Source organism: Rhinoraja longicauda, chromosome 16 (assembly GCF_053455715.1).
Source record: "Rhinoraja longicauda isolate Sanriku21f chromosome 16, sRhiLon1.1, whole genome shotgun sequence".
NCBI classification, from domain to species: domain Eukaryota; kingdom Metazoa; phylum Chordata; class Chondrichthyes; order Rajiformes; family Arhynchobatidae; genus Rhinoraja; species Rhinoraja longicauda.
In genome coordinates, this window is record NC_135968.1 from 46,947,401 (window position 1) to 46,973,236 (window position 25,836).

General features: G+C 45.3%; 1 protein-coding gene across 1 annotated transcript in view; it reads left to right on the forward strand.

Annotated features, from left to right (window-relative positions):
* Positions 1–11,907: 11,907 nt before the first annotated feature.
* The window catches only part of htr7 (5-hydroxytryptamine receptor 7), a 54,424-nt gene continuing 40,495 nt past the window's right edge, over positions 11,908–25,836 (forward strand). The window contains exon 1 of the mRNA XM_078412896.1: positions 11,908–13,201. Coding sequence (XP_078269022.1) covers positions 12,729–13,201 — 473 coding nt within the window. The 5' untranslated portion in view covers positions 11,908–12,728. The remainder of the gene's footprint in view (positions 13,202–25,836) is intronic.

The following is a 25,836-nucleotide window of genomic DNA, read 5'->3' on the forward strand; positions in this document are numbered from 1 at the left end:
GACGAATGGACCAGAGAGTTATGGAGGGAACAGTCTCTGCGGAAAGCAGAAGGGGGAGGAGATGGGAAGATGTGGCCAGTAGTGGGATCCCATTGGAGGTGACGGAAATGTTGGAGGATGATTTGTTGGATATGCTGGCTGATGGGGTGGAAGGTGAGAACGAGGGGGATTCTGTCCTTGTTACGAATGGGGGGAGGGGGAGCAAGAGCAGAACTGTGGGATGTAGAAGAGGCCCTAGTGAGAGCAAACAGGGCTTCCCCTCTTCCCTTATAGATGAGGCTCTCACTAGGGAAACGTCACCCATTCCTTCTCTCCAAACCTGCTGATTTACTCCAGCATTTTGTAATACCTTCGACAGTGTAAAGTGAAACAAGTTCTAAAATAGGGATTGGAATTTGGTACATTGTTGTTTTGCAGATAGCAGTAGATTACTGCTCCAAATAGACGGGGACATACAGAACTGAGACAAGTCAAGGTCTCTCAAATGGAAAAGATCTTCTTGCAGATCTTCCAATGGATCTGCGGTATTTGCCCCAATGCAGGACTACAAGGGTGGTAAACAGGATTATTAACAGTGCCACAGGTTGCACCTGAACTGGAGGGGCACCAACATCTTTGCTGGGAGGTTTGCCAGTGCTACTCGGGAGGGTTTAAACTGGAATGGCAGGGAAGTGGGAACTAGAACAGCAGGGCAGCAAAGGGGAGGGCTGATGAGAAAGTGACGGTTATGACATGTAAGTCTCAGAGGAAGGGCAGGTAGGGGGAGGTTCGTGAATATGAGGAGAATGAAGGGCTAGAGTGTGTTTACTTCTCACTGGTGCAGACCAGTGGCATCAACGCCTGGTTTTAATGTGAAACGGCACACTGATAAGTGTGAGGTGCTGCATTTTGGTAGGACAAATCAAAATAGGACGTACAGGGTAAATGGTAGGGAATTGAGGAATGCAGTGGAACAGAGGGATCTGGGAATAACTGTGCATTGTTCCCTGAAGGTGGAATCTCATGTGGATAGGGTGGTGAATAAGGCGTTTGGTATGCTTGCCTTTATAAATCAGAGCATCGAGTATAGAAGTTGGGATGTAATGTTAAAATTGTACAGGGCATTGGTGAGGCCGAATCTGGAGTATGGCGTGCAGTTCTGGTCGCCAAATTATAGGAAGGATGTCGACAAAATGGAGAGGGTACAGAGGAGATTTACTAGAATGTTGCCTGGGTTTCAGCACTTAGGCTACAGAGAGAGGTTGAACAGGTTGGGTCTTTATTCTTTGGAGCGTAGAAGGTTGAGGGGGGACTTGATAGAGGTTTTTAAAATTTTGAGAGGGACGGACAGAGTTGACGTGGGTAGGCTTTTCCCTTTGAGAGTGGGGAAGATTCCAACAAGGGGACATAGCTTCAGAATTGAGGGACAAAGGTTTAGGGGTAACATGAGGGGGAACTTCTTTACTCAGAGGGTGGTGGCTGTATGGAATGGGCTTCCGGTGGAAGTGGTGGAGGCAGGCTCGATTTTATTATTTAAGAGTAAATTGGATAGGTATATGGATAGGAGGGGATTAGAGGGTTATGGTCTGAGTGCAGGTAGATGAGACTAGGTCAGGGAGAATGGTCGGCGTGGACTGGTAGGGCCGGACAGGCCTGTTTCCATGCTGTAGTTGTTATATGTTATATGTTATAAAAAGTGCTGGAGTAACTCGGCTGTCTGAATCAGTCTGGGGACGGGTCCCAATGTCATCTATCCATGTTCTCCAGAGATCTTGACCCGGTGAATTACTCCAGCACTTTGTGTCCCTTATGGCCGGTTGTAACGAGGATTTACTGTAAACGCACTATAGACTGAGTCTGAAGAAGGGTCTCGACCTGAAATGTCACACATTCCTTCTCTCCAGAGATGCTGCCTGACCCGTGGAGTTACTCCAGCATTTTGTGACTATCTTCAGTTTAAACCAGCATCTGCAGTTCCTTCGTACAACGTAGTGGAGGGAGTGTTGTCGGTTATTGCCAAAGACTGCAAGTGATGGTTAATAGACAAAAGGACACGAAGGGGTCAAGTAGACGGAGTGATGGGAGAAGCGGCAGGTGGCGCTGGTCAAGTGGGGAGCGGATAAAGCCACTGCCAACAGCTAGAACAACCATCAGCTGGTGAGAGGGGCTCACTACTGCAGGTGGCGACTCGCCAGTGGGGGTCGGAAGCTGGGGCTCTAAACAACCAGGGAGACGGTGGGTCGGCAGGCCATTCCATTCACATTCAGTTTTCATTTTATATTCGTTTTTTTTGTGTGTCATGAGCAGACCAGGGATGTATTCGCTCTGTCCGCCTTATCCAACCTGATCTCCCGGTGGCTCAGCACTTCAATTCCCCCTCCCACTCCCAATCTGACCTTTCTGTCCTGGGCCTCCTCCATTGTCAGAGTGAGGGCCCAGCGCAAATTGGAGGAACAGCACCTCATATTTTGCTTGGGTAGTTTACACCCCAGTGGTATGAACATTGACTTCTCTAACTTCAGATGGTCCCTGCTTTCCCTCTCTATCCCCTCCCCCTTCCCAGTTCTCCCACTAGTCTTCCTGTCTCCGACTACATTCTATATTTGTCCCGCCCCCTCCCTGATCAAGGTTCTCGACCCGAAACGTCATCCACTCCTCTCCCGAGACGCTGCCTGACCCGCTGAGTGACTCCAGCATTGACCGTCTACCTTCATTATTTAATGACCTCCGCTGGTCCGGGAAAACAGATAATCTAGAAAAACTCCTGACCCATGGATGCCGGAGTGATAGTGTTCAATCTGTAGTGACTGAAAACTTGCAATTGATGTAAAGCATAAAGGGTCTTTTGTGTGTGTTGCTTTATCACTGCGACAATATTATTGCGAAGTGGTATGGTAGGAATGGCCAGAAGTGTATTGTACCTGGTCATTATGTCACAATCCAGGGTCTTACTCTCCGAGACAAGGAATTGATGGTACCGTTGGAGGAAGAATCGATAACAGTAATCTTGGTTGTTCTACGGAATTATGTGGAAAGACATTAAGAAGATTTGTCGCAACCAAATTTCAACCGATATCACATCTCCACGTTGATTGGGAGACACTGATGAAGGAGGGTGAGATGGGTCTTCATGAAACGTCTGAGTGCAAGAAGACTATTCGGATGCATGGCAGAGAAACACAGGACATTTTGAAAACATTGAGTTTGGGGGGAAAAAGCCCGGAACTGGGCACGATGCAAATGTTCACCCATAGATTAGAATTTTATCACATATATTAGTATTTGCACAGTTATTGGTTGTAATTGTTTTGATTTTCTGTAACTTTGTGTAATTGTTCTGTTTTGAGTGCTAGAATTACTCAGTGGATTAGGCAGCATCACTGGAGAACATGGATAGGTGACGTTTCAGACGTTTCCTTCTTCAGACTGAAAGTAGGGGGGTGGGCATTAAAAAAAATTGGTCCATTAGAGAGTCAGAGTGGACAGCTATGTGCTGAGCCGGAAGAAATGGGGGAGATATTAAACAATTTCTTTTCTTCGGTATTCACCGAGGAGAAGGATATTGAATTATGTGAGGTAAGCGAAACAAGTAGAGTAGTGATGGAAATTATGAGGATCAAAGAAGAGGAGGTACGGACACTTTTGAAAAATATAAAAGTGGATAAGTCTCCAGGTCCTGATAGGATATTCCCTAGGACATTGAGGGAAGTTAGTGTAGAAATAGCAGGGGCTATGACGGAAATATTTCAAACGTCATTAGAAACGGGGATGGTGCCGGAAGATTGGCGCATTGCGCATGTTGTGCCTTTGTTTAAAAAAGGTTCTAAAAGTAAACCTAGCAATTATAGACCTGTTAGTTTGACGTCTGTGGTGGGAAAATTAATGGAAAAGATACTGAGGGACAATATATATAATTATTTGGATAATCAAGGCCTGATTAGAAACAGTCAACATGGATTTGTGCCTGGAAGGTCATGTTTGACTAATCTTCTTGAATTTTTTGAAGAGGTTACCAGGGAAATTGATAAGGGCAAGGCTGTGGATGTTGTCTATATGGACTTCAGTAAGGCATTTGACAAGGTTCCACATGGAAGGTTGATTAAGAAGGTTAAATCGTTGGGTATTAATAGTGAGGTTGCAAGATGGATTCAACAATGGCTGAATGGAAGATACCAGAGGGTAATGGTTGACAACTGTATGTCAGGTTGGAGGCCAGTGTCTAGTGGAGTACCCCAAGGATCTGTGTTGGGTCCACTGTTGTTTGTCATTTACATTAATGATCTGGATGATGGTGTGGCAAATTGGATTAATAAGTATGCAGATGATACTAAGATAGGTGGTGTAGTTAATAATGAAGTAGATTTTCAAAGTCTACAGAGAGACTTGGGCCTTTTGGAAGGGTGGGCTGAAAGATGGCAGATGGAGTTTAATGCTGATAAGTGTGAGGTGCTGCATTTTGGTAGGACAAATCAAAATAGGATGTACAGGGTAAATGGTAGGGAATTGAGGAATGCAGTGGAACAGAGGGATCTGGGAATAATTGTGCATTGTTCCCTGAAGATGGAATCTCATGTGGATAGGGTGGTGAAGAAGGCGTTTGGTATGCTTGCCTTTATAAATCAGAGCATCGAGTATAGAAGTTGGGATGTAATGTTGAAATTGTACAGGGCATTGGTGAGGCCGAATCTGGAGTATGGTGTGCAGTTCTGGTCGCCAAATTATAGGATGGATGTCGACAAAATGGAGAGGGTACAGAGGAGATTTACTAGAATGTTGCCTGGGTTTCAGCACTTAAGCTACAGAGAGAGGTTGAACAGGTTGGGTCTTTATTCTTTGGAGCGTAGAAGGTTGAGGGGGGACTTGATAGAGGTTTTAAAAAATTTTTAGAGGGACGGACAGAGTTGACGTGGGTAGGCTTTTCCCTTTGAGAGTGGGGAAGATTCCAACAAGGGGACATAACTTTAGAATTGAGGGACAAAAGTTTAGGGGTAACATGAGGGCTAACTTCTTTACTCAGAGGGTGGTGGCTGTATGGAATGAGCTTCCGGTGGAAGTGGTGGAGGCAGGCTCAATTTTATTATTTAAGAGTAAATTGGATAGGTATATGGATGGGAGGGGATTGGAGGGTTATGGTCTGAGAGCAGGTAGATGAGACTAGGTCAGAGAAAGTGGTCGGCGTGGACTGGTAGGGCCGAACGGGCCTGTTTCCGTGCTGTAATTGTTATATGGTTATATGGTTAATATGGCTGTAGCTGGAGGTCAGAAAAGACCAAGACATATCAGGGCCGACAACAAATGACCTTAGGCTGGGTGATACCCTGGGAGGTGAATTGTTGGTGATGTCGGAAAGTTTGAAAATTACATGGTAGATGAGTAGCTTATAATCTGTTTGACCCAAGAGCTTACACATGAGGGAAACATGATGGGAAACATGGCCAATACAGGGGATTTAAGGATGTTAGTGAGATAATAAATAGATGTGTCATGGTGTTTAGGTTCCACAGCACAGCTTGTTGAGTTAAAATAAACATTGGGGGTTGTAAACTAAGCTGAGGGCAATAAAACTGATCAGGGAATACTGACTTTTATTGTGCCCATTTGTTATACAAATGGGAGAGTGGTTTTCTAAGTAACAGGGAGCCTAAGCAGCTTCGGTGGGTTGTTGCTGATGTGGAATCTTGTCTTCATATTGCCTCTCCTTTCAAGACATTTCAAATATATTTATCTTACCAGTACAATGGAGCAAATCTTGGTGCCCAATTTCACTGAACCTCAAAGCCTTACATTCACTTGGTTTGGCCAGATGTGGAGGGTCTTCCTCACTAGTGCACAATATACTGAGATCAGAGTCAATTTGGCTCTGGGTGGTACAATATAGAGCCTCTGTGCAAAAGTTGTGACCACTGCCCAGTCCATCACCGGCTCTGACCTCCCCACCATTGAAGGGATTTACCGGATTCACTGCCTCAAAAACGCAGCCAGCTTCATCAGAGACCCACACCACCCTGGCCACACCCTCACTGACCCACACCACCCTGGCCACACTCTCACTGACCCACACCACCCTGGCCACACACTCACTGACCCACACCACCCTGGCCACACTCTCACTGACCCACACCACCCTGGCCACACACTCACTGACCCACACCACCCTGGCCACACACTCACTGACCCACACCACCCTGGCCACACTCTCACTGACCCACACCACCCTGGCCACACACTCACTGACCCACACCACCCTGGCCACACACTCATTCCACCCCTGCCATTGGGGAGAAGGTACAGGAGCCTGAAAACTGTAACGTCCAGGTTCAGGAACAGCTTCTTCCCTACAGCCATAAGGCTATTAAACACCACAATCTCAAATAAACTTTGAACTGCATAGATTATTATTGTTATTATTGCACTATTATCGGTTTTTTTTAAATGTACGTATGTGTGTGTGTGTGTGTGTGTGTGTGTGTGCATGTGTGTGTGTGTGTGTGTGTGTGTGCATGTGTGTGCGTGTGTGTGTGTGTGTGTGTGTGTGTGTGTGTGTGTGTGTGTGTGTGTGTGTGTATACACACTGAACTTTTTTCTCGTTTATTATATTGTTTACCGCGTACTATGTTTACATACTCTGTTTTGCTGCTGCATTTCATTGTTCTATCTGGGACATATGACAATAAAACACTCTTGACTCTCTCTCTTGACTCTGCACAATATCCAAAGGATGTGGTGAGAAAGATTGAGAAAGGGGCAAAGGTACCCTTGTATGACACTGGTTTTCATTGAGATTGACTGATATCCAGGTATATCTGTGGGTTGGCATCATGACTTACATGCCATGGTGGAACAGGTCATTGGAGAGACCTCTCCATCTCAGGTTTACCTCTTTTCCAAAAGATAGTCAAGATCATAGTACCTCTATGGTCCTCTAATATACACCAATCAGCCAAAACATTATGACCAATGACAGGTGAAGTGAATAACAGGGGGGGCGGGACAAAGAAAGGATATAGGTGGAGACAGGAAGACAGTGGGAGAACTGGGAAGGGAGGGGGGAAGGGAGGGACAGAGAAGCTATCTAAAGTTAGAGAAGTGACAGGAATTATCTTGTTACAATGGCACCTGTCAAGGGGTGGGATATATTAGGCAGCAAGTCAACAGTCAGTTCTTGAAGATGATGTGTTGGATGCAGGAGAAATGGGCAGGAGTAAAGACCTGAGCGACTTTGACAAGGGTCAAATTGTTATGGTCAGATGACTGGGTCAGAGCATCTCTGAAACGGCAAGGCTTGTGGGGATCATTGTCTTGCTGTAGAATGAACCGGCGGCCAATGAGTTTTGAGGCATTTGTTTGAACTTGAGCAGATAGGATATGTCTATATACTTCAGAATTCATTATGCTACTACCATCAGCAGTTGTATCATCAAGTGAGCCAGTACCTCCATCAGCCATACATGCCCAGGCCATAACAACCCCACCACCGTGTTTCACAGATGAGGTGGTATGCTTTGGATCTTGGGCAGTTCCTTTTCTCCTCCATACTTTGCCCTTGCCATCACTCTGATATAAGTTCATCTTCGTCTAATCTGTCCACAAGACCTTTATCCAGAACTGTGGTTGCTCTTTTAAGTACTTCTTGGCAAACTGTAAATTGGCCATCCTATTTTTGCGGCTAACCATTGGTTTGCATCTTACAGTGTAGCCTCTGTATTTCTGTTCATGAAGTCTTCTGCAGACAGTGGTCATTGACATATCCACACCTGACTCGTGAAGACTGTTTCTGATCTGTCGGACAGGTGTTTGGGGATTTTTCTTTATTATAGAGAGAATTCTTCAGTCATCAGCTGTGGAGGTCTTCCTTGTCCTGCCAGTCCCTTTGCGATTACTAAGCTCACCAGTGTTCTCTTTCTTCTTAATGATGTTCCATACAGTTGATTTTGGTAAGCCTAAGGTTTGGCTGTTGTCTCTAACAGTTTTATTCTCGTTTCTCATTCTCATAATGGTTTCTTTGACTTTCATTGGCACAACTTTGGTCCTCATGTTGATAAACAGTAATAAAAGTTTCCAAAGGTGATGGAAAGACTGGAGGAAAGACGAGGTGCTGAGCTCCCTTATACCTGCATTAAGGAGGCATTTAAACGCATCTGAGCAATTACAAATGCCTGTGAAGCCATGTGTCCCAAACATTATGGTGCCCTGAAATGCCCATTTCAGTGTACATTATTCATTGTCATTATACATGGTTTATACCCATGTAGAAACACAGCTGTAATTTGTGCATGGTGAAACCAAAATGTATAAAAATGGCCTTTAATAAAATCTGACAATGTGCACTTTGACCACAAGTGATTTTTTCTATTACAAATCTCAAATTGTGGAGTACAGAGGCAAATAAATAAATGATGAGTCTTTGTCCCAAACATTATGGAGGGCACTGTATATGAAATGGCATTTCTTTCTGTCTATTCACCACCATAAAATTATTTATCCATAAAATGGATAAGCTTTATCCACCACCATAAAAATGGCATTAGCAAGAAATAATATTAAAAGCCATTACTAAGTGAACCTCCAGCAATCAATGACTTAATTTTTTTTATCACAGAATTACATTAAAATTCCAATAATACCAATTTTAACACGAGATTTGGTGATTTATCTTGATGATACTGCACAAGCCTCAATTCCTCAATTGCCATTTAATAAATTTACAGTATTTTGACAGCGCCAATGATTGAATTATTGATCATCAGAGCACAGATGAAAGCACTGCTGGAATTGAGTAATAAAAGGTTTCTGGCCACGAAGCTAAATTTAGTAAATATTGAACATCCAAATAATTATTCCAAAAAATTACAAATACATTTTTGATATTCAAAGTAATAGTTTTTAGGACTAAAATAAAATAAAAACAAACATTAGAAATAATCACCTGGTCAGGCAGCATCTGTGGAGTAAGAAGCAAATATTATATTTGAAAAATGTGAGGTGTTGTATTTTGGGAAATCAAACATGGACAGGACCTACACAGTGAATGGTTGGGCTCTTGGGAGTGATTTTGAGCAGAGGGATCTAGGAGTGCAGGTCCATGGTTCCTTGAAGGTGGAGTCGCAGGTAGATAAGGTTGGCACATTGGCCTTCATCAGAGTATTGAGTATAGAAGCTATACACAAAATGCTGGAGTAACTCAGTCTGAAGAAGGGTCTCAAGCCGAAATGTCACCCATTCCTTCTCTCCGGAGATGCTGCCTGTCGCGCTGAGTTACTCCAGCATTTTGTGTCTACCTTTGATTTAAACCAGCATCTGCAGTTCTTTCCAACACATATTGAGTATTGAAGTTGGGAGGTCATGTTGCAGTTGCATAAGACGTTGGTGAGGCCACATTTAGAGTATTGTGTTCAGTTCTGGGCTCCATGTTATGGAAAAAATGTTATCAAGTTGGAAAAAATTCAGAGAAGATGTACGAGGATGTTGCCAGGACTAGAGGGCCTGAGCTTTAGGGAGAGGTTGAGTAGGCTGGGGCTTTATTCCTTCGAGCGCAGGAGGATGAGGAATGATCTTATAAAGGTGTATAAAATCATGAGATGAATAGATTCTGGTGGATGCATAGAGTATCTTGCCTAGAGTAGGTGAATTGAGGACCAGAGGACATAGGTTTAAGGTGAAGGGGGAAAGACTTAATAGGAATCTGAGGGGTAACTTTTTGCACAAAAGGTGGTGGGTGTATGGAACAAGCTGCCAGAGGAGGTAGTTGAGGCAGGAACTATCCTATCATTTTAGAAATAGTTAGACAGGTACAAGGATAGGACAAGTTTGGAGGGATATCGACCAAACGTGGGAGTAGTGTAGCTGGGACATGTTGGGCGGTGTGGGCAAGTTGGGCCAAAGGGCCAGTTTCCACACTGTATCACTCTCTGACTCTATATTTCATATTTCAGATTCATAACTTTTCATCTGAACTAGAAAGAGTTAAAAAAAATTGAGATGCAAAGAAAGGGAGAAAGAAGGAAAGAACAAAACAAAAATTAAATGAAGATGACAGGTCAGGATGAGGATTGGCGATGGAAAGGTAATCTCCACATTTGGTACGGTGAGCAGATTGTACGGTGAGCAGCAAATACAATGCACTAAATTAGAAGTGCAACTAAATTGATACCTTGTCTGAAAGGAGAGCTTGCAATCCTGGATAGTGCGGATGGAACAGCCGATGAAATCCAGTCATTCCCTCTGGAGGCATTGCTTCAACCACAACCTCACTTGTTCCTTCTCTCCAGAGATGCTGCCTGTCCCATTGAGTTATCATATCATCATATCATATATATACAGCCGGAAACAGGCCTTTTCAGCCCTCCAAATCCGTGCCGCCCAGCGATCCCCGTACATTACTCCAGCGTTTTGTGTCTATCTGATATTTTTCTTGTCTGTGTCCAAAATGGATCAAGACAAACCATCACCATGCTTAACCCATTAGTAATTTTGCTAAGTAGAATTCCAACTTGCCCAATATAATCTCTGCACACTAAGAAAAGGGAGATGACAAGGAACCCCATCATGTCTGTGAGAAGGAGATTCACCACAATATTGCCTGGGTTGGAGGTCTTTAGTTCTGGGGATAGATTGGATAGGCTGGGCTAGTTTTCGGAAGTGGATGAAGCTGAAGGGGTGACCTGGTAGAAAATGACGAGAGGCACTGAGAGAGTAGACGGGGAGTATCTGTCCCCCATGGTAGGGGTATGAAAAGAACAGGGCATAGGCTTAAGGCGAGAGGAAAGATATTTAAAGCGGACCTCGGTTTTTATAGAGAATTGTCGATCTCTGCAACATACCGCCGGAGGTATGTTTAATTTAGAGATACAGCGCGGAAACAGGCCCTTCGGCCCACCGAGTCCGCACTGACCAGCGATCCCCGCACATTAACACCATCCTACACACACTGGGGACAATTTTACATTTTATACCAAGCCAATTAACATTCATACCTGTACGTCTTTAGAGTGTGGGAGGAAACCGAAGACGAAGATCAAGTCACAAACAGCACGCTGGAACCCGGGTCTCTGGCGCTGAAAGACAGCAACTCTACCGCTGCGCCACTGTGCCGACCTGAGAGAATCAAATACAACTATTACCTTTGAGATGTCCGTCTACAGACACAGATAAGGTAATGCGTGGAAGTACAAGGTGGTGGTGCTGGCTCGAAGGGCCGAATGGCCTACTCCTGCACCTATTGTCTATTGGCACAATGTGTATGAAGGAACTGCAGATGTTGTTTTAAACTGCAGATAGACACAAAAAGCTGGAGTAACTCAGCGGCCTTCTCTGGGGAGATGTTTCGGGTCGAGCGAGACCCTTGTTCAGACTGATGCGGACAAATGGGATGAATGTAGATGGACAAAGTGGCCAGTATGGATATCACAGTTCTTAGCTAGTTGTGACTATTCATTCCCAACATGGCAATTGCGTGTACAATGTATACATCCATCCCCACGGGAGAATAATCTCGTCGTTGGGTGTCGGTCAGCGATCACACCACTACCAAGAGTAGATTGTTTGCTGTCAATCAACATTGCAACGCTGAATTAATCTTACTTTCTGAATTAGTGAAAGACTAAATTTCGTCTCGTGGGGAAAAAAAAATCAAAATGAAAGCGCAAATGAAATAAATATTTGTTTCTATTTATAACGCATGAAATAAATAACGCAGTAAAAGGTCACCCTTCAAAAGCAGTGCACTAAATCATTTCGAGAGTAAGCCGTGAAATGCTTGCGTTGCCAGCTTGTCTGTGGCATGGTTGCGAGACCTCACTTGCCATGAAGCAGCAACGCAAATAGAGCCAGTGGTTTACCCAGCTGAATCAATATGCTGAATAACCCGAGGCTCGCCGAGTGACATTGATATCATCACCCAGCGTTATTCCCTGCCACGTCAGGCGGCGGGACATATTCCACACTCGCTTTCAAAGTGTGCGAGCGAGCGGAGCGGAGCGCTGCTTCCATAACCTGCTTACGGCGAAACAGAACAGACCCGCGGGGAAATGAATGGACGAATGAATGGGTGAGTGAATGAGTGAATGGATGGATGGATGGATGGATGGATGAATGGATGGATGAATGAATGAACGAATGAATGAATGAGTGAGTGAGTGAATGAATGGATGGATGAGTGAATGAATGGATGGATGAATGGATGAATGGATATACGGGTCTGAAATTAACTTGGATACTCTCGATGGGAGAGAGCCGCCGATGAAACTGACGATATAGAACGAAGATGGGGTTGCAAGCATTGATGGGGAAGGGTTAATGCCGGGCGGGACCACGTGAAAAGTGACCATACTGAGGGAATTCCCACAGAGATGAAGCGGAGAGAAACTAACCGCGAGTTCTGAATGTAACTTGGGCGTTGGGCAGCGAGGCTCGCCCTGTTTCACTGTGGTGTCCAGCACCAGTTGGTACAACTCGGACTGCATGTCACACGGGAGAGAGGCTTCCTCTCCGTCCCAAACTGCTGCATTTTGGAGGGAATTAGCGCAACGCCGGGGAGGGAGATGGGGTGGGAGAATTTCGCCGCGGGCACGCCTTGGGCAGATGGATCTGCAGAACCCACCCGTTTACATGGACTTCCCAACCGTCTGAATGTCCTCCACGGCGAATCTACGGAATGATTGGCGTGCGAAGGCAAGGCCAATGAATGGCCATTGGCTGTATGGACATCGTAAACTGTAAAGGTTCCGCGCCGGCCAAGTGCTGAGAGCATTATGGACATTAACGGCAGCTACACAAGCAAGCTCAGCTGGCACACCACCCTAGAATATCTCAACTCCCCGGCCGACCCCGACCATCATCAAGTTACCCAACTCACCACCCCAAGCTCCCCACTGCACAACGGCAGTGAGTGTGGGGCCGAGATCCTGCCTTACGGCGACACGGAGAAGCTGATCATCGGGGCACTCCTGTCCATGGTCACCCTGCTCACCATCTCGGGCAATTGCCTGGTCATCATCTCCGTGTGTTTCGTGAAGAAGTTGCGCCAACCGTCCAACTATCTGATCGTGTCCCTGGCTCTAGCCGACCTGTCGGTGGCCTTGGCTGTGATGCCCTTTGTCATCGTGACCGACCTGATCAGCGGCCAGTGGATTTTCGGGCAAGTCTTCTGTAACGTCTTCATCGCCATGGATGTGATCTGTTGCACCGCTTCCATCATGACGCTGTGTGTCATTAGTATAGACAGGTGAGCTCTCCAACTCACTGCCTACAACCCGCGCTAGCGGAGTGCACCAGTGATGGCAAACTTCAAAGACATCGAGATAGTTTGGGCAGCGTGTCCGTGCCACGTCGAAGCCGGATAAGCTCACGTTTTACCGGGATGTACTTAACTGCCGACGCCAGGGCAATGTTGCTAGTAACAGGGCCTCGGAGAGGAATCTTATCATTGGGTACAAAGTTTATTTCGCCCCCCCCCCCCCCTCCCCCCTTCCCCCCTTCTACACTAGTCATCCTGTATTGTCGGTAGCGCAGCGGTAGAGTTGCTGCTTTACAGCGAATGCAGCGCCGTCGACTCAGGTTCGATCCTGACTACGGGTGCTGCACTGTAAGGAGTTTGTACGTTCTCCCCGTGACCTGCGTGGGTTTTCTCCGAGATCTTCGGTTTCCTCCCACACTCCAAAGACGTACAGGTATGTAGGTTAATTGGCTAGGTAAATGTAAAAATTGTCCCTAGTGGGTGTAGGATAGTGTTAATGTACGGGGATCGCTGGGCGGCACGGACTTGGAGGGCCGAAAAGGCCTGTTTCCGGCTGTATATATATGATATGATATGATATGATAAACAATGATGTTCAAAGCAAATGTGCTTTCTTCACTCTGATCCTTTCATTTTATTTATATTAGTTTATATTTATCATGGAGGGAGTATAGGAGCAAAAGACAAATGCAGAAAATCAACAGAGCGCTTCATTCCACCCCTCTCTCATACAGCTCATGACAGAGAACCGCAGTGGATAAAAACAGGATGACTAGTGGAGACGGGAAAGGAGTGGGGGGGGGCGAAAGAAACTTTGTACCCAATGATAAGATTCCTCCGAGGCCCTGTTACTAGCAACATTGCCCTGACGTCGGCAGTTAAGTACATCCCGATTAGAGGCCCCGGTAAAACGTGAGTTTATCCGGCTTCAACGTGGCACGGAAACGCTGCCCAAACTATCTCGATGTGGTCAGGTCTTTGAAGTGAATCCTTGCCTTCCGTCACTGTGGGGAAGGTGGGTAATGCGCTGTGGTGGATGGTCATGTTAACCTTTATGTCGGTGTGTGTCTTGGGTTTTTTTAGTATGGTAATATGGTAATGCGAATATCACTGGTACACGTGACAATAATTCATTTGAAAATACTTGTCAGTAGAATAAACGAGTAATCTCCATGAAAAATGGAAATACTGTGGTCGCTATAAAGGAGAAAGCTTACTTTAGTTTAGAGATACAGCGCGGAAACAGCAACGCCAGGGCAATGTTGCTAGTAACATGGCCTCGGAGAGGAATTTTATCAGTGGGTACATAGTTCGCATCGACCATTAACACTACTCTACACACGCGAGGGACAATTTACACTTACACCAAGCCAATTAACCTGCAGACCTGTACGTCTTTGGAGTGTGAGAGGAAACCGAAGATCTCGGAGAAACCCACGCAGGTCACGGGGAGAACGTACAAACTCCGTACAGACAGCACCCGTAGTCGGGATGGAACCCGGGTCTCCGGCGCTGCATTCGCTGTATCCCGCTGCGCCACCGTGACCGCCGTCAGGGCTAACGGAATCAAGGGATATGGGGAGGCAGGAACGGGGTAGGGATTTTAGATGATCAGCCGTGATCACATTGAATGGTGGTGCTGGCTCGAAGGGCCGAATGGCCCACTCCTGCACCTATTTTTCTATGTTTCTATGAATGGTGCTGCTTTCGCTTGTGGTGTAAGAGGTCATTAGAGACGTGGTGTTCCGAGTGTATCCCGTGGGTGAGTGCACAGTCATGTGTGTGATGGTCTGTAACACACCCTCACGGTCACGCATATATATGCCTGCTCCAGTTGTTTGTGCAGGAGTACAGTACTCATGTTGGGAATGTGCGGGAAGGAACTGCAGATGATGGTTTATACCGAAGATAGACACAAACTGCTGGAGTAACTCAGCGAGTCAGGCAGCATTTCTGGAGAGAAGGATTGGGTGATGTTTCGGGTCGAGACCTTTCTTCAGACTGAGTCGGGGGAGAAGGAGACACGGAGATAAGGAAAGGGAAGGTGTGAAAACGAGACATCAAAGGAGATGTGGCTCAAGGGAAATGAAGAATAGGTCATTGTGTAGAAAAAAATCTGCAGATGCTGGATAAAATCCAAGGTTGACACAAAATACTGGAGTAACTCAGCGGGTCAGGCAGCATCTCGGGAGAGAAGGATTGGGTGAGGTTTCGGGTCGAGACCCTTCTTCAGATAGCTCATTATTAGCTAGGAGAAGGTGGCAAACCAAACAGAGATACAATGTAATGGGGGACAGTCAGACTGGTCGAACTGGGAATGGGGAGGGATGGAGAGAGAGGGAAAGCAAGGTTACTGGAAGTTAGAAGTCAATGTTCATACCGCTGGGCTGTAAGCTGCCCAAGCGAAATATGAGGCGCTGTCCCTCCACTTTACGCTGGGCCTCACTCTGACCTGTTAGGATTTATTTGTTTTCACTTTCACACAAATGAATTGTTCAGAAACACGCGTGTTGTCCCCACTGCCTTTACATATACAAAACAGAGCCGATGTGGAGGGGTCGGTCCCAGCTGACGTGGGAACTCTCTCGGCAGTTTGGGTCGCAGCTGATCTCCGTGATAACTGCGGGTGGGATTGTACACGAACCCGACACTGAGCGTCAAAAACAGCGTCAAAAAAAGCAGCTCTTTCGACCAGTGTTACTATCAGTTGTTATTTTGTGCGAAAATAAATGTTGCGAAGCACAACTTGGCCGGACCTGTATAGTGCAGGTGATGTCACTCAGCGGGTCAGGCAGCATCTCTGGAGAGAAGGAATGGGGGATGTTACGGGTCGAGACCCTCCTTCAGACTCGACCCGAAACGTCACCCATTCCTTCTCCCCAGAGATGCTGCCTGACCCGCTGAGTTATTCCAGCATTTTGATCTACAGTTCCATGCTGCACTTTACAATTTTTAAACCCTCAAATCAAAATGATGAACGTTACTCAACTTTCCCGTCCTCTTTAGGCCAATCAAGTAGGCATTGGATCTGCATCCAAACCTTGCTTTTACATTTTAATAATGACCCAAACCCATTTTCCCCGTAGCATTTACCTCAAACTATCAATGCCGAACATGGCGACAGACACTGATCTTAATTGGAAACTCACCTGATGTTTAAAATGCCACGGTGGATTCTCTTTAAATGCACATGTTATCTGGTTCAGATGCAGCAAGTCTATTTACACGTGTTAAGTTTACACGGATAATGTTGCGCATCTTACGATGTGAAATGTAAATGAACCCAGTTGATGGATTTAGTTTTAACAAAATGTTTCTTTGCGATTTCATTCACCGGTCTCATATATTCTGGAACACGGGCTTGGGAAATCAATTATTTTCGTGACGAGTAAGTGGAAACAGGGATGCAATTGTGAAAGCTCATTATCAGAGAGCTTCACCATAACAATATCCCAGACCTTTGATTCCACTTGTAGTTTAATTTAAACAATCTATCCCAGATCATTTATACAGAACCTTTAGGCAATGCCCACATTCGCCACAAATATACATATTGGCGATTGCAATATTTGATGAATCAGCGAGAAATTGCAGGGAATTGTGGACACAGCCCAGACCATCACACAAAGCGACCACGCTCCCATTGACTCCATCTACACCTCACGCTGTCTCAGCAAGGCTAGCAGCCCAGACCATCACACAAAGCGACCACGCTCCCATTGACTCCATCTACACCTCACGCTGTCTCAGCAAGGCTAGCAGCTTATTCAAGGACAGTCGCACCCTGTTCACTCACAAGATCATAGATGATAGGACCAGAATTAGGCCATTCGGCCCATTAAGTCTACTCCGCCATTCAATCATGGCTGATAACATATAACATATAACAACATATAACAACTACAGCATGGAAACAGGCCTGTCCGGCCCTACCAATCCACGCCGACCATTCTCCCTGACCTAGTCTCATCTACCTGCACTCAGACCATAACCCTCTAATCCCCTCTTATCCATATACCTATCCAATTTACTCTTAAATAATAAAATCGAGCCAGCCTCCACCACTTCCACCAGAAGCCCATTCCATACAGCCACAACCCTCTGAGTAAAGAAGTTCCCCCTCATGTTACCCCTAAACCTTTGTCCCTCAATTCTGAAGCTATGTCCCTTTGTTGGAATCTTCCCCACTCTCAAAGGGAAAAGCCTACCCACGTCAACTCTGTCCGTCCCTCTCAAAATTTTAAAAACCTCTATCAAGTCCCCCCTCAACCTTCTACGCTCCAAAGAATAAAGACCCAACCTGTTCAACCTCTCTCTGTAGCCTAAGTGCTGAAACCCAGGCAACATTCTAGTAAATCTCCTCTGTACCCTCTCCATTTTGTCGACATCCTTCCTATAATTTGGCGACCAGAACTGCCCACCATACTCCAGATTCGGCCTCACCAATGCCCTGTACAATTTTAACATTACATCCCAACTTCTATACTCGATGCTCTGATTTATAAAGGCAAGCATACCAAACGCCTTCTTCACCACCCTATCCACATGAGATTCCACCTTCAGGGAACAATGCACAGTTATTCCCAGATCCCTCTGTTCCACTGCATTCCTCAATTCCCTACCATTTACCCTGTACGTCCTATTTTGATTTGTCCTACCAAAATGCAGCACCTCACACTTATCAGCATTAAACTCCATCTGCCATCTTTCAGCCCACCCTTCCAAAAGGCCCAAGTCTCTCTGTAGACTTTGAAAATCTACCTCACTATCAACTACTCCACCTATCTTAGTATCATCTGCATATTTACTAATCCAATTTGCCACACCATCATCCAGATCATTAATGTAAATGACAAACAACAGTGGACCCAACACAGATCCTTGGGGCACTCCACTAGACACTGGCCTCCAACCTGACATACAATTGTCAACCGTTACCCTCTGGTATCTCCCATTCAGCCATTGTTGAATCCATCTTGCAACCTCACTATTAATACCCAACGATTTAACCTTCTTAATCAACCTTCCATGTGGAACCTTGTCAAATGCCTTACTGAAGTCCATATAGACAACATCCACAGCCTTGCCCTTATCAATTTCCCTGGTAACCTCTTCAAAAAATTCAAGAAGATTAGTCAAACATGACCTTCCAGGCACAAATCCATGTTGACTGTTTCTAATCAGGCCTTGATTATCCAAATAATTATATATATTGTCCCTAAGTATCTTTTCCATTAATTTTCCCACCACAGACGTCAAACTAATAGGTCTATAATTGCTAGGTTTATTTTTAGAACCTTTTTTAAACAAAGGCACAACATGCGCAATGCGCCAATCTTCCGGCACCATCCCCGTTTCTAATGACGTTTGAAATATTTCCGTCATAGCCCCTGCTATTTCTGCACTAACTTCCCTCAATGTCCTAGGGAATATCCTATCAGGACCTGGAGACTTATCCACTTTTATATTTTTCAAAAGTGTCCGTACCTCCTCTTCTTTAATCCTCATAATTTCCATCACTACTCTACTTGTTTCGCTTACCTCACATAATTCAATATCCTTCTCCTCGGTAAATACCGAAGAAAAGAAATTGTTTAATATCTCCCCCATTTCTTCCGGCTCAGCACATAGCTGTCCACTCTGACTCTCTAATGGACCAATTTGATCCCTCACTATCCTTTTGCTATTGACATATCTGTAGAACCCCTTGGGGTTTACTTTTACATTACTTGCCAAAGCAGCCTCATATCTTTTTTTCGCTTTTCTAATTTCCTTTTTAAGATTCCTTTTACATTCTTTATATTCCTCAAGAACCTCATTTACTCCCTGCCGCTTATATTTATTGTATATCTCCCTCTTTTTCCGAACCAAGTGTCCAATTTCCCTGGAAAACCACGGCTCTTTCAAATTATTATTCTTTCCTTTCCACCGAACAGGGACATAAAGACTCTGTACTCTCAAAATTTCACCTTTAAATATCCTCCATTTCTCTATTATATCCTTTTCATAAAACAACAATTTCCATTTCACTCCTTTTAAATCCTTTCTCATCTCCTCAAAATTAGCCTTTCTCCAATCCAAAATCTCAACCCTTGGTCCAGATTTGACCTTCTCCATAATGATATTGAAACTAATGGCATTATGATCACTAGACCCAAAGTGCTCCTCAACACATACCTCCGTCACCTGACCCATCTCATTTCCTAACAGGAGGTCCAACACTGCCCTTTCTCTGGTAGGCACCTCTACGTATTGCTGCAAAAAACTATCCTGCACACATTTTACAAACTCCAAACCATCCAGCCCTTTAACAGAATGTGATTCCCAGTCTATATACGGAAAATTGAAATCACCCACAATCACCACTCTGTGCTTACTACTAATATCTGCTATCTCCTTACATATTTGCTCTTCCAAATTCTCGTTCCCTATTTGGCGGTCTATAATACACCCCTATAAGTGTTGCTAAACCTTTCTCATTTCTGAGTTCCACCCAAACAGCCTCCTTAATCGAGCCTTCTAGTCTGTCCTGCCAAAGCACTGCTGTGATATCCTCCCTGACAAGCAATGCAACACCCCCACCTCTTGCCCCTCCGATTCTATCACATCTGAAACAATGAAATCCTGGAATATTTATTTGCCAATCGCAACCCTCCTGCAACCATGTTTCACTGATCGCCACAACATCATACTTCCAGATGTCAATCCAGGCTCTAAGCTCATCCACCTTTCTTACAATGCTCCTAGCATTAAAATATACACATTTAAGGGACCCATCATTTCTTATTCTCAGTTTATTTCTTTTCCCTTCTTTCTCTCCTATATATTGGGTCTGAGTGTTTCCCTTTTTTGCCTCCTGCCTCACACACTGCCTATTAGCTATCTGTGTTTGAGTCCCTCCCCCCAACCATACTAGTTTAAAGTCTCCGCAGTTATTTTAGCAACTCTCCCCGCCAGGATATTGGTTCCCCTCGGGTTCAGATGCAACCCGTCCTTTTTGTACAGGTCATACTTCCCCCAGAAGAGGTCCCAATGATCCAGAAACTTGAAACCCTGCTCCCTGCACCAGTTCCTCAGCCACGTATTTATCCTCCACCTCACTCCATTCCTATTCTCACTATCGCGTGGCACAGGCAGTAAGCCTGAGATTATTACTTTGGAAGTTCTTTTTTTTAACTCTCTTCCTAGCCCCCTGAATTCTCCTTTCAGGACCTCTTCCCTTATCCTACCTATATTGTTGGTACCTATATTGTTGGTACCTATATGTACCATGACCTCTGGCTCCTCTCCCTCCCCTTTCAGGATATCCTGGACACGCTCAGACACATCCCGGACACCGGCACCAGGGAGGCAAACCACCATCCGGGTCTCCCGACTGCGTCCACAGAAACGCCTATCTGACCCCCTCACTATAGAGTCCCCTATTACTACTGCTCTCCTCTTCCTTTCCCTACCCTTCTGAGCAACAGGGCCGGACTCCGTGCCAGAGGCCCGGGCACCGTCGCTGCCCCCAGGTAGGCTGTCCCCCCCAACAGTACTTAAACAGGAGTACTTATTTCCAAGGGGTACAGCCACCGGGGTACTCCCTAGTCCCTGCCTCTGTTCCTTGCCCCCCCTAACAGTGACCCACTTGTCTACCTCCCGTGGTCTAGGAGTGACCACCTCTCTGTAACTCCTATCTATAACCTCCTCACTCTCCCTGATCAGACGGAGGTCATCAATCTGCCGCTCCAGGTTCCTAATACGGTCCCTTAGGAGCCCCATCTCGTCACACCTGGCGCAGATGTGGATGTCTGGAAGACTATCAGACTCCCAGATTCCCCACATCCGACACCCAGAACAAAAAAACTGCCCTGGCACTCATACTCTCCAAACAAAGCCCCGTGCTCGGTTACTAAACCTACTGCCCGGCCGCTGCTCCAACCGCTCCAACCGCCCACCCAAAAGAACTGAGTGATCTCTTGGGAGAGGCGAAAAACCGGATTAAAAACCCAGGCCAATTTGGGAAAAAATCCGGGAAATTCCTCTCCGACCCCAAGCTAGGCGATCGAAACTTGTCCGGGAGATCACACAGGTCTTACTCCTTACTATCCCCACACAATCCCCACACACTACTTCCCAAGCAACACAGCTTGGTGCTGCTGCTGCTTGCTGCTGCTGCTGCTTGGTGCTGCTGCTGCTTGCTGCTGCTGCTGCTTGCTGCTGCTGCTGCTTGCTGCTGCTGCTGCTTGCTGCTGCTGCTGCTTGCTGCTGCTGCTGCTTGCTGCTGCTGCTGCTTGCTGCTGCTGCTGCTTGCTGCTGCTGCTGCTTGCTGCTGCTGCTGCTTGCTGCTGCTGCTGCTTGCTGCTGCTGCTGATTGCTGCTGATAAACTAACCAACTTAGACAGTAGGCAATCAACTAACCAACTTAGACAGTAGACAGTATTTATTTCACAAAATGCTGGAGTAACTCAGCAGGTCAGGCAGCATCTCAGGAGAGAAGGAATGGGTGATGTTTCAGGTCGAGACCCAGCAAGATCAAGAGGCAAGAGTCTTGAGTTGTCATATGTAATGGCAATGGAACAACGACATTCTTACTTGCTGCAGTTTAACAGACCCATTAACGCAATAATATATAAGGTTTCAAGACTTCAAGTTTCATTGTCAGAGTTAGGCCCAGCGCAAATTGGAGGAACAGCACCTCATATTTCGCTTGGGTAGTTTACACCCCAGCGGTATGAACATTAACTTCTCTAACTTCAAATAGCCCTTGCTTTCCCTCTCTCACCCCTCCCCCTTTCCAGTTCTCCCACCAGTCTTCCTGTCTCCGACTACATCCTATCTTTGTCCCACCCTCTCCCCTGACATCAGTCTGAAGGAGGGTCTCGACCCAAAACGTCACCCATTCCTTCTCTCCCGAGATGCTGCCTGACCCGCTGAGTTACTCCAGCATTTTGTGTCTTCCTTCGATTTAAACCAGCATCTGCAGTTATTTCCTACACAGGTTTCAAGGGCAAGGTCAGTTTATTGTCACATGTTCCGGTTAAGTTACAGTGAAATTTGAGTTACCATACAGCCATACTAAGTAAAAAACGACAAGACAGACAGCCACATAAAGTAAAATTTAACATAAACATCCACCACAGCGGATTCCACATTCCTCACTGTGATGGAAGGTAATAAAGTTCACTCATCTTCCTCTTTGTTCACCCGCGGTCGGGGCTGTTGAACCATCCGCAGTCGCCGCTGCCGACTGTCCGAGGCCCTCGTGTCGGGATGATTGAAACTCCGGCGTCGGGACGGTTGAAACTCTCTTTGCGGCATGGAGCTCCCGAGTCGGCCTCTTCTTACCAGAGACCGCGGGCTTCACGGTGTTAAAGTCCACAGGCCCCGCGGTTGAAACTCTCCACAGTCGATCCCCGGCAAAGGATCACAGCTCCACGATGTTAAAGTCTGTACTGCGCCGTTTCATAAAACCCATTGAAGAAAGTTCAGGTGGTTTGCAGCCTGATTGCTGCATGAGAGCCTGATCTACAGGGATCTCCATGGCATTGCTGCAGAGATCATAGCTGCCACATCTTCCCAGCCTGGGTCCACGGGAAGTGAGTCAAAACCCAAAGGAGCAATCTCAATATCACTCAGAAATGTTGTAGTTAAGGCAATGTGACACACGTATTCAGTCTGGATTCATACTGCTCCTTCAACTACGGCACAGTGGTGCAGCGGTAGAGTTGCTGCCTTACAGCGCTTGCAGCGCCGCTAACCCGGGTTCAATCCCGACTACGGGTGCTGTCTGTACGGAGTTTGTACGTTCTCCCCGTGACCTGCGTGGGTTTTCTCTGACATCTTTGGTTTCCTCCCACACTCCAAAGACGTACATGTTTGTAGGTTAATTGGCTTGGTAAATGTAATAATTGTCCCTAGTGTGTGTACGATAGTGTTAGTGTGCGGAGATCGCTGGTCGGTGCGGACTCGGTGGACCAAAGGGCCTGTTTCCGCGCTGTAACTCTAAACTAAACTAAACTAAAAAAAAACTAGCCTCACAATGGGAATCCCTTACCTCATGCCTCTGACACCCCAGGCCCATGCTTCACCCGCAGACCATAGTATATGTGTATTAACGATGTTGTTTAATGGTTGGAATAAACATTGTGAGCTGTAAAAACAATTATTATTATTGGGAACTCTGGCAGACATGTGCAAATAGAAACATATGGTGTTTTAAACTATGTCACTCTGCTGTTGAGTTTGCTTGATTTATTGGGTTAAAATTGAAGGTTGTAGATTGTACATTGTTGCTCTAATTTCTCCCAATGAGTGAGTGATACCGGTAATATATAAAACCAACCAAGGTGGAGTTAAGAAGTCTATTTCTCCAATGGGAAGGATACCCATTAGAAATGTGCGTCATCACGTGGAAAGGCTTCTACCTACAAGTTACACGCAAGCTAATGGGTGCTCTTCTCCAATTCTTAAGCTAATCTTCCGTAATCTTGGTGTGGGCAAGCTTTTGTTTCATTGAGAATGCTAATTCATAACAATGATGAATATTTATCTGTGCTTTAACAAAGAGAAATTATCAAAATAACAGATCAAGCTTTTAACATTGAGTTGTTGCTTTAATATTCGTGCACAGTGTTGGCACGAAGGGCCAAATGGCCTCCTCCTGCACCTATTTTCTATGTGTCTATGTTTTAATAACGGTAGTCATGCATCAACTATTGTTACACTTGGTTTCCTTGCTATTTCTGTCTTTAAATGGATCACTTCAGTTCAATCTGACATGTCAACATCGAAGCAATGTTAACTGCTGTTTAAGTGTCGGTGCCTAAATATGATAGATTACTAATTGGTAATGTCTACTTGTTTCCTTTCCAATTGCTCTTGCTTTTGTTAGCTTGTCACTGTTATTTATTTTTGATGATCCATGCAATAAAACAACAAGGGATTATTATTTTCAACAAATATTTAAAAACATTAAATTGCTATGCTTCAGAAACAATGGTAACCTAGATGGAATTGTGTTTAATTTTGGCCCTGTCACATTTTCTGTGATAGGCTTCAAAATAATACAGAGATATTATATCCAGAAATTAGAAAGTGAAGAGGCCTCATGGTATGCCAAACTTCCATAACCTCAAAAGACATAATCAACGGATTCCATGAAGCGCACTAAACAGATCTTTATTGGTAAAGGTAGACACAAAAAGCTGGAGTAACTCAGCAGGACAGGCAGCATCTCTGGAGAGAAGGAATGGGTGACTTTTGGGGCGAGACCCTTCTTCCAAATTGGTAAATGTCCACTGCTCCATTCAGAATGAACGGTTTTATTAGATAACAACAATTCCAAAGTTGATCAATGTGAAAGTCGCAGACTTTCTGGTCAATAATAGGTCTTATCTGTCAAGTGCTTGTGAATGTTTTAATTATTTTATGAAACATCAATGACGTAAAATTAAGAGAACTGCATTTATTTCATTTTTAGGTGGTATTTAATAGTCTGATAGCCAAATGAGGTTTTGCTGACTGCCAGAATATTAAATACCACCTAAAAGGTATTTCAGGGTGGACCTTGCTCAGTAAGTCATTGGAGGCCTTGTCATCATTTAGACAATAGACAATAGGTGCAGGAGGAGGCCATTCGGCCCATCGAGTCAGCACCGCCATTCAATGTGATTGTGGCTGATCATTCACAATCAGTACCCCGTTCCTGCCTTCTCCCCATACCCCCTGACTCCGCTATCATTAAGAGCTGTATCCAGCTCTCTCTTGAAAGCATCCAGAGAATTGGCGTCCACTGCCTTCTGAGGCAGAGAATTCCACAGATTTACAACTCTCTGAGTGAAAAAGTTTTTCCTCATCTCCGTTCTAAATGGCCTATCCCTTATTCTTAAACTGTGACCCTTGTTCTGGTCTCCCCCAACATTGGGAACATGTTTCCTGCCTCTAAAGTGTCCAATCGCTTAATAATGTTATATATTCAATAAGATCCCCTCTCATCCTTCTAAATTCCAGTGTATACAAGCCTAATCGCTCCATTCTTTCAATATATATGACAGTCCCACCATTCCGGGAATTAACCGAGTGAACCTACGCTGCACTCCCTCAATAGCAAGAATGTTCTTCCTCAAATTTGGAGACCAAAACTGCACACAGTCCTCCAGGTGCGGTCTCACTAGGGCCCTGTACAACTTCATACGGACCTCTTTGCTCCTATACTCAACTCCTCTTGTCATAAAGGCCAACATGCCATTAGCTTTCTTCACTGCCTGCTGCACCTGCATGCTAACTTTAAGTGACTGATGAACAAGGACACCCAGATCTCTTTGGACTTCCCCATTTCCTAACGACACCATTTAGATAATAATCTGCCTTCCTGTTCTTTCCACCAAAGTGGATAACCTCACATTTATCCACATTAAACTGCATCTGCCATGCATCTGCCCACTCACACAATCTGTCCAAGTCACCCTGCAACCTCATAGCATCCTCCACAGTTCACACTACCACCCAGCTTTGTGTTATCTGCAAATTTGCTAATGTTACTTTTAATCCTTTCATCTAAGTCATTAATGTATATTGTAAATAGCTGCGGTCCCAGCACCGAGCCTTGGGGTACCCCAATAGTCACTGCCTGCCATTCT